This window comes from Papio anubis, chromosome 2, assembly GCF_008728515.1.
Source record: "Papio anubis isolate 15944 chromosome 2, Panubis1.0, whole genome shotgun sequence".
Lineage (NCBI taxonomy): Eukaryota > Metazoa > Chordata > Mammalia > Primates > Cercopithecidae > Papio > Papio anubis.
This window is the reverse complement of record NC_044977.1, coordinates 135679889-135690247: the sequence shown is the minus strand read 5'-3', so window position 1 is coordinate 135690247 and position 10359 is coordinate 135679889. Positions and strand designations below refer to the sequence as shown.

General features: G+C 39.1%; 1 protein-coding gene and 1 pseudogene across 1 annotated transcript in view; one reads left to right on the top strand and one right to left on the bottom strand.

The window, feature by feature from the left end:
- Positions 1–641: 641 nt before the first annotated feature.
- LOC103882243 lies at positions 642–3743 on the bottom strand (annotated as a pseudogene).
- Positions 3744–8920: 5177 nt separating this feature from the next.
- Positions 8921–10359, top strand: part of KCNAB1 (potassium voltage-gated channel subfamily A member regulatory beta subunit 1) — a 416330-nt gene continuing 414891 nt past the window's right edge. Inside the window, exon 1 of the mRNA XM_003894919.4 lies at positions 8921–9331. Coding sequence (XP_003894968.1) covers positions 9057–9331 — 275 coding nt within the window. The 5' untranslated portion in view covers positions 8921–9056. The remainder of the gene's footprint in view (positions 9332–10359) is intronic.

Here is a 10359-nt window from a genome sequence, read left to right as displayed (position 1 = left end):
TTTATGCTCTAAGCTTTCTCCTTACTATTTTTGTGTGTGTGTGTGGTTATTCTACTCTTTTAATAAAAACATATCTGTTCAAACTGTAAGGTACTTCTAATCATTCAGTCTTTTAGGAAGCATTAGAAAAAAACATACATACTAATGAACAGTGAGTTTAGGCACAGGTTCACATAGTTTGTTTTACTTTCAGGAAATCCAGAACCTCTAGGAAATTATTAAATTATGAAGAAGTTACATTTAATAAGCTCTTTCCCTCAACTTTGGCTAAATGCAACCATTTATATAGCTACATTTAGAAAACTAAATGTAGAAAACTAAATGATCGTGGAGCAGAAATGTAAAATGGTGTATTTATTTTAATCTTTACTGAAAAATGATGTTTAGGGGTGGGGTGGCTCACGCCTGTAATCCCAACACTTTGGGAGGCCAAGGCAGGTGGATCACCTGAGGTCAAGAGTTCGAGACCACCCTGACCAACATGGTGAAACCCCGTCGTCTCTAATAAAAATATAAAAAATTAGCTGGACATGGTGGAGCATGTGCCTGCAATCCCAGCTACTTGGGAGTCTGAGGCAGGAGAATTGCTTGAACCTGGGAGGCAGAGGTTGCAGTGAGTGGCGATGGTGCCATTGCACTCCAGCCTGGGCAACAAGAGTGAAACTCTGTCTCAAAACAAAACAAAAAGAATGATATTTACACAAAGCTCTTAATATAGCTACCTGGTTAAAAAACAAGGTGAATCAATGCTATTGCATATGTCCTTGAGCTGAGAAATTTCTTACTTATGGAGTCATGCTCAGGAAGCAATACTTAAAATCTTAAACTGTAAACTCAGCATGCAACGTTTTGATTTTTCCTGTATCTTGCAAATTTCTCAGTGCCACTAAATATATTGTCTACTATTTCTTCTTAAAGAACTAATGTTCATAAAAAGGATTATCATCGTCATCCTCATCTGATTCAAAATCAACCCCTTTTAATAGCTGGCTCTGGGACATGTTTTTGCTGGATGATGTGCTGGACCACTTTTGATCTGTCTATGAAGTGGTAGGAAAAATGTCTTCTTCCACGTCTGATTCATCTACCTCAATCACCTCTGAGTAATTCTTAGTGACATTTTGGGAAGGCTGCTATCTTGTAGATTTAAAGGCATCTGTAATAGACATATTTCTAGATGCTGGCACAGTAGTCTTTGAGTTCTTGCTATGAGTAGAAGTCTCCAGAACAATGCCTGCTCTTCCTCTTTGAGACCCTCCTGTGATGCTGAATTCTGTCCTCTTCCTCCTCTTCCACCTCTTCCTCAACCTCTTCCTTTGTTGGTTGCTGCCGAGATGCTAACATCAGAGTCATTAGCCATCTGTTCTGCTAAATCTATACTCATAAGGTCATCAGCACTAAAGGCAGAAGCAGGTTCTTCTGATTGAGATCTGGATGTCATCATTTTCACTAGTATTTTTTTGTCTGTTTTCTCTGAAATGACATACTTCCTCATTTATTTTATCTTCTAGGGCATCAATATGATGCTCTTTAAGAAATTGTTGTGTTTTTTACAACTGTTATGTCACTAATTCCTCAGTGGCATCTTTCTCCTCCTTGTCCACAAATTCTTGTACTGCTTCACCCATCCCTCTTTCTGTTAGCAGTGAGAGTAGCACATTCTTCTCTGCAGTTTGAAAATATTGTTTTACAAGATCTTCTACCCTTAAAGTTGTTCCTTCTGAAGAAGATTTTGTGGTAAGTTTCCTAAAGTTGATCTCTTCTCCTGTTTTTTCCTTTTGTTCTCTATGCCTGAAAAATGGATAATGTCTTTTGGATTAGCTACCAGATCCACAAATTTCTGACTAAGGCGAAGAACGTTGAAATGTTCAAAACCTCCACTGTAGTCCACTCGCAGTGGTATAAAAGGCTTCTCTGGCTAGCGAGAATTACCCAGATGTTCCCGTTTAGCATTTTCAAGCATTTCTTCAATCTTCACCACACAGAAGCTTTGTATAGTTTGGGTTACTTTACGATTATCTGGGTTAAAAAATGTCTGGATGATTAGCCAGAACAACATCCTTCATGAAAAACTACTGCACTGTGTGAAGAGGAATTTTCTGCATATTCGTTTTCCTCCCTTTATTACACAGAAAACCAACATGTTTCTTTACAGCTTCTCCTGGGGAAAGAGAAGTAACCACTAAGCTTCCAGGTTGTAAGGTATAAAACAGTTGTTGTTCTTTTTTTTTTTTAGATGGAGTTTCACTTCAGTTGTCCAGGCTAGAGTGCAATGGTGTGATCTCAGCATCTCAGCTCACTGCAACCTTTACCTCCCAGGTTCAAGTGAGTCTCCTGCTTCAACCTTCCAAGTAGCTGGGATTACAGGCATGCAGTACCGCACCCCGATAATTTTGTATTTTTAGTAGAGACGGGGTTTTACCATGTTGGTTAGGCTGGTCTTGAACTCCTGACCTCATATGATCCACCCACCTTGGCCTGGCAAAGTGCTGGGACTGCAGGAATGAGCCATCGTGCCTGACCTGTTGTTCATTTTTAGTTGGAGCTATTTTACACTCATATGCACGGCCCCAGATAACAAGATCAATGAAGTCATCCAAAAGTTGTTCTGGACTGAAGTTAGTACTTCCATGTTTACTCCTGTAATCACAAATAAGTTAAACCAAGAGTTCTCATCTTCTTTTGATCTCAACATCGTTACTTTCTTATTGACAAACATTCGATAGAGTCTTTCATCTGGAATGGATCCTAAATCATATAGTGCAATCTTTGTGCTTCCTTTCTGAAGCAAAACCAGACTAATGTTTATCTTCTACTTGGACATCGAACATCCAAAGTGATTTACAAACCCAACACAAGTTAAAATGTCCAGGGCACAGCGTGCATGGGCCCCCATGGGATCATCATGATTGTCATGAATACTAAACACTGGAATTGAGATGTTGAGATTGCCATCTTGATAGCTCACCCATGGAAACTTACTAAAACCAAAGTCGACTGATTGATCACTGAGAATTTCAAACTGGACAGGACTATCACCCATACAACATTTTCTTAATAATTTGAGGCAGGTATGTAATGTTTTCTTCGAGGGCTTATTTTCATGAAAAAGATCACCACCTAACAAAATAAAATCCACTTCATTTTCCTGGGCAAGTTTTAAAATTTCATCAAGTGTTACACACGTGTCATTTCTTCTGACCGCATCTTTCTGCATAAATCCAAGATCAATATGTATTGCAACTAAGATTTTAAACAAGTTTTTATCATCAAGTACTTCTACAGGACTCATTTTTATGGTCAGTCAAACTCCTCTGTGACCAAGTTCTTCTCCAAGAATCCCTGGGTCCTGTGCTCAAATGTCAGAAAATTCACTCTATTCCAAATTCTAGAAATTCCCACTCCTGGACTCTTCAAAGCCCCACCCATTGGGACCCGAGGCTGTCTTCTTTCCAGGAAGAAAGGGTGGGATCTGTGGGAAGAAAACAGCACGGTCGGACTTGCTTCTGAGAATCCACAGGGCCATAAACCTGAATTCTGTCCTTACTGTTTTAACAGAAGTTTCTGGAAATCAAACAAAACCTTTCTATTTCAGGTTTCTGGCCCTGCCACTGGCATTTAAGATATCTTGTTGATGTTAAGGGGAGAAACCTAACATCATGTTGAACATTGCTTCAGGATGCTGAAGGTGTGTGTGAGAGGTGGACTAAGGGCAAGTGAAAGGGGGCAAGGTAGACATTAAAGGACAGATCAACAGTATTATCTAATCTGAAGAATAAAGAAACAAGAATGAAAAAGATGAACAGAACTCCAAGTACATGAGGAACGATATTAAAAAACCTAATACATGTGTTATTGGGGTCTTAGGGAGAGGAGAAAGAGAGACTGTAAAAATAGTGCCCAAAACTTTCCCAAATTTGGTGAAAGACAGAAATTTACAGATTCAAGAAGCTCAGTAAACCTCAAGCACATAAATACAAGAGAAGTCTAGGCATATTATTGTCAAACTGATCAAAACCAAAGATAAAGAGAAAACACAGAAAAGAGCCAGCAAACCCAACATATTAAGCCAGGCCTGGTGGGCTCATGCCTGTAATCCCAGCACTTTGAGATCCCGAGGCAGGTGGATTGCTTGAGCTTGGGAGTTTGAGACCAGCCTGGCAACATGGCAAAAACTCATCTCTACAAAACATATAAAAACTAGTCTGGGAGTGGTGGCACGTGTCCCAGTTACTTGGGGTGCTGACTTGGAAGGATCACTTGAGCTTGGCAGTTTGAGGCTGCAGTGAGCCATGTTTGGACCGCTTCCAGCCTGAGTGACAAAGCAAGACCCTGTATCAAAAACCAAAGAAACAAACGAAAACAAAAAAGCAAAACAAAACAACCCCTAAAACCTAACATACTGCATACAAGGCAAAGTGGCTTGACTGATCACAGACTTCTCATCAGAAAATATAGAGGCCAGAAGACAATGAGAAACATTTTTTAAAGTGCTGAAAGGAAAAGAAAAACACCCAGAGGAAATATTCTTCAAGAATGAAGTTGAAAAATGATATTTTTAGATAAACGAATTTGTTGCTCTTAGATATGTAATGCTAAGGAAAGTTCTTCAGATTGTGGAAAATGATAATAGATGGAAACTTGTATCTTCAGGAAGAAATAAAGAGCATCAAAACATGGTGAATCTGTGAAAAAATACAAAACAACCCTTTGATTACTCCACACCTACCCAGAAATATTCATCCTCCTACATCTTCTCAGTCCTAGCAAGTGGCTCAGGCCACGATCCTTTGGGACATTCTCAACTCCCCTTATTCTTTTGTATTACTTTTCTTGTACCAATCAACCAGGAAGTCCTATCCTTTCTACTTGCAAAACATATATACACATTGACCACGGGTGTTCACCAACCTGTTCTAAGCTACCCTCATCTCCACCGACATCATTGCAATAGCTTCCAAATCACCCTCCTTTCTTCTTCCTTTGACTCCCAATGACCTGCCCTCAGCACCGTAGCCAGAGTGATCTTTCGAATATGTAACTCTGATCATTTCACTCCTCTGTCATAGCCTTCTAGAAGCTCTCCATCTCAGCTGGGGGTGGATACATCATCATTTTTATATTTATATTTAAAAATGTATCATGAATCTAGTATTAGATCAGTACGGGTACTATAGTGTACAATAATGTATTGTGTATTTCAAAATAGCTGGAAGAGAAGAATTTCAGTGGTTCTAGCATAAAGACAAATATTTAAGGTGATGGATGTCCCACGTACACTGATTTGATCTTTACAGATTAAACGAATATATTAAATTATCACATGTACCCTGAATAGATGTACATCTATTATGCAGCAATGAAATATACATATATCATTTAAAAATGACACATCACTGTGATTTTTATGTATATTTGAGAAGACATTCAAAGGACTGAATGATTTTACTATAATAAAAAAGTTCCATTTTCATTAAGTTATTTATGTAAACAAGATTTCTCACAGCACATACCTTTAAAAATGAAAACATAAAGAGAATAGAATTAATGCTTAATCCTACCTGTCTCAGTCTCCCAATAAATAACATACCTCCATGAACACATGACCTAATTCAGAAAAAATATCGCAGCCCTATACAAGCCATTAAAAGACAGATTTTCAAAAAAATTTATTTTTATGTTAAGCAAAGTTTAGCAAAATTTATAAAATCTGCATTTGATCAATTATGTCTGATTATAGTTGTCAAGATGACACAATCCCTAAGATATCTGATAACACTTAATCTTATGGTCATAAAAAATAATTTAAATTTTTATTTATATTAATACTTTCATTGCATCAAAATTATTTGACAGGGTCATCTGTAAGACACTGTCAAGCATACAAATATTACATATTAAAATAAAATTCTGGGTGAGAAATTGACTGGAAAAAATTAGTTCAGGGAGAAAGAGGAAGAACGTTAAATTTCCAGCTGCTAAAGAAGAGCTTGTTCATGAATTTTTAAAATGGATAATGATAGATATCAAATAGCTATGGGATTTAAATTTCACTGGATACACTTAAGATAGTGATGTAACCACTTTATTTAAAAATAATACTATGTACAATATGCTAGATGTTGCATCCTTTGCAACTACGGTCATGCATTCCTTAACAACAGGGTCACTTTCTGAGAAATGCCTCCTTAGACGATTTCATACTTGTGGGAATATCATAGAATGCACTGACACAAACCTAGATGGTATAGCCTATTCCACACCTAGACTATATGGTAGAGCCTATTGATACTAAGCTACAAACCTGTCTAGCATATTGCTGTACTAAATATTGTAGGTAATTATAACACAATGGTAAGTACTTGTGTATCTAAATATAGAAAAGGTAATGGTTGTACTACACCATTATGATAACTATGATGTCACTAGGTTATAAAAATTTTTCAGCACCATTATAATCTTATGGGACCACCTTGGTGTATGCAGTACGTCATCGACTGAAATGTCATCATGTGGCTCATGACTACTTAATTTATGATGAAAAATGTTGTTTGTATACCTAAAAGTGTTGAAGTTAATACTTAGTTTTCCAAATTTTTAAAAGGGAAGCAGAAGCAGAAAGTTTAGATTCTACTGATGCAATGGTTTCTAACCTGGAGAATAAATATTAATACTTATTGAATGTTAATAATGCTAGAAATTTTTCTAAGTCTCACACATATATTGTTAAATGTTTATAATAAAGATATAAGTAGTGTTCTCATTACTCCTGTGCACTATAAAAAATCCCAAAACATAATGGTAGTGATAAAGCAAACATTATATTTAGCTCACAATTTTGTGGGTTAGGAATTTGGGAGGGTATGAGTTGGTCATTGTAATTTGGGATGTCTTTTGCAGTTGCAGTCAGATGTTGGCCGGGACCGCAGTCATCTAAGGATAGTGCCCAAGCTAACTGTTGTCTGGAAACTCAGCTGGGGCTACTGATCAGAGCACCTGCAAGTGGCTGTCCAGCAAGGCAATGTTAAGGTAATCGGATTCCTTACAGAATGAACATTCCAAGAGTGGTGGGTGAAAGCTGCATGGTCTTTCTGACTTAACTGTGAATGTTACATAGTATCAATTCCACCACGTTTTACATCAAAGTAGTATGAAGCTCACCCAGATTCAAGGGGTTGAGAAACAGACCCCACCTCGCAATGAAAGGAGTAAGTAGATAATTATCTCTATTTTTATAGAGATAGGGAATAAAGCATACTGGAGTTAAGAAATTCGTCTAGGATCGCAGAACTGGTACATGATGGAATTAGGATTTGAACCCAAGCAGTCTGACTCCAGAGCAGAGCTCTTAAACACAACAGCCCTGCAAACCAAGGACATTGGGAAGCCCTGTGTCTCCTTGGCTGAATGAACATAGTGCCCTTTCCACAGTTCCATTGCAGAGCCCCCTACTGAAACATCTCCAAGAATATTAAACTGGGGGGATTGTCTCCAGTCTGCACTTTGGGGAGTCTGGTTGCTATGCATTTAATGTTGCCAGAACTCCTCAATGACTCAAGGGATGGGAGCAAAGAGAGAAGTTGAAGAGGCTGTCGCCTGCTGGTGCTAACAGTTCCTGAGACCCCACAGTGTCAGATGGGACTGACCCTGCTAGTTGATATCAGCTGCCTCCTTTGATACATGCTTCAGGCTGCACATTAGTTGGTGGTCACAGTTCTAATCCTAGACTATCCTGGACACTGATATCAAACAGCTTTTACCCAAATATGCAAAAGCCCACATAGCTGATAATTGGTTAATATTGATATTGGTTAATTAACAGCCATAAGGATCCTCAAAGACCTTGACAGACTTTCCAGAAGAGCTAACTGCACTTTCCTATCTCTTTAAGAAGACATGCTTCTTTCCTCCTTCCTCTCCTGCTCTTCTCAGGGGCTCTAAGGCCTTGCTATACCTCTATAATTTTTAACCTACGGTCTTGTCATGGAAAGAAAAATTCATGAACCTTCCCAAGTTCTTTACATGCAGCAGACACTGAGACAGTTGATCCAGAAGAGACTTAAGTTGATTGAGGGGGAGGGTACCCGGTGCTTAACGGGTCACTAAACAACTCTGTGATAGACCCCTAGGTGGACCCTGACATCATTATCTCCTAAACTGAAACAGAGTCAGATCCATGGGTGTGTGGGGGTCAACCCCATGCATCTGAACCATAGGCCATCAACTTGGCTTTCTTTCTTTTTCCCAAACTAGTTTTCATGTACACTGGACATACACATACACATCCATGGACATACAGGCTCCCACCATTCCCTCCCACTCTTCTGTTTTTTCACACCAACTTTGGCCTTCGTCTTCCCAATTATCAGGTAATTCTCATGGCTTCCATTTGTCAGAAGTGCTGGGAGGGGCAGTTACTGAATCAGTTATGAGGGCTTACCATTCTCACATTAGGAATGAAAGAGTGCCTGACATACGTTATGTGGTTCACTGACATTCAAAGAAATGTAAAATAAATGTAAAATGTTAAGGTTTACACAAGAGAAATAATCTTCTCCTTGCATTGATACTGTTAAACTTATTTGAGGAAATTCACATGAAAACTTTTAAAACTCCAAAGGGACTCTAATCAGGAATGGCTAATGAGCCTCCAGAAATCTTTTATAACCTAACATGATTATCAAATATAATTTACCAAACCTATATGACCAAAGGTTCAGAGTTGTCATTATTAAATAAAGCAAAAGTCCTAACTTTGCAGAAGAAACAGCCACGGCCAAACTGCAGTATTACAAAGTTGTTGGGAGTTGTTTTTAAAATTTCCATGTTTCAAGATATCACAGGTAGTGGCCACCTTACCTCTTCATTAGGAAAGGTTAGAGATACATTTTCATCCCAAGCCACAGACTGGGCTCAATTACAGCTTTGTGGCAGGATAAGGTTAAGAGAGGTGGAGTGGGCAGGGACGAGGGAGGGAGACAGAAGCAGAAAAATCAATTCAGATTACTTTGATGACAGTGACTTCCAGTCTTCTCTGAAAGACACAAATCTCCACGATGCTGGCAGCCCGGACAGGGGCAGCGGGGAGTCAGATCTCAGAGGAGAACACCAAGTTAAGGAGACAGTCTGGGTTTTCTGTAGCAGGGAAAGACAAATCTCCCAAGAAAGCCTCAGAAAATGCTAAAGACAGCAGCCTTAGCCCTTCAGGGGAAAGCCAGCTCAGGGCGCGTCAACTGGCTCTGCTGCGCGAAGTGGAGATGAACTGGTACCTAAAGCTCTGCGACCTGTCCAGCGAGCACACCACCGCTTGCACCACGGGCATGCCGCACAGGTAAGCTGCCCCTGCTCTGCGCGGGCTTTGGGAGACGCCATTCGAAGGTGCTCTGGAGAGCACTTTGATTTCTTTTCCTGTGCAGCTGGAAATCTTAACGGCTCTAATTGCCTTGGAGATGATTGGCACTTCAGAATGTGTAACCACAAGGAGCAGGATCTTGGTGCAAATGGCAAATAATGTTCCCTGCATGGTTATTCAGAAAAGACCCCTTACAGGGAGGCAGTGGATGCTTAGGAGCTGACCGCACAAAAGAGCATTATGATTTTTCTTAAGTAAAAATCAGAGGAGTTCAGAGATGGTAGGAAAATGCTCCCTTCCAAAATGACTGCAAAAAAGAGTTTGTAATCTTTCAGCATTTCCTTTACTCTGAGAACTTGGGGATGAGGGAAGCACATTTGTTTTGCCTGTTTGAAAGTGTGTAGTTGAGTAGTGTGAACTTGTTGAATGAGGGGTCCGGCTGGCTATAGGGATGCAGAATGTGAGATACTGACCAGCAATATAGGGATCTGAGTCCCGTGTCGAAGACAGATAACATCAGGAGAAAAAGGTACCTTTTAAAAAAGAGATAAATGTAAGGCAAATCTCTATGGGTTTTCTTTCTGTTCTTTTCTCAGCCTCAGCTTCAAATAAAGCAGAGGAAGGATAATTTCACAAATCCCAGTGTTCCAAGGCAAAACGTACTGAGTAAAAAGTGTCTGGCGTCCTGAAATTTAAGGATGCTTATTTTCTATAATTTGTGCAAAAAATCTCTTAGGAATTAGAGATAATTTTGGAAGAAAAAGTACTGTGAAAATAAAGCCTAGAATAGCTATCTTATTAAATGGTAATAAAAATTCATTTGAGATGAAAAATGGTTCCAATTACTTGATCAAAGTATGGAAAACTCCTTTCGTAGTCACTGTATGGTAGCACTGAAATTCTGCAATGCAGCCTGTATCAAAGCATCCAGTGGACTCTGAGCTGCCTTTCTGTCTATATTTCTAATTCCAAGAGACACTACAGAAAAACTTAGTAATTGAATTAAC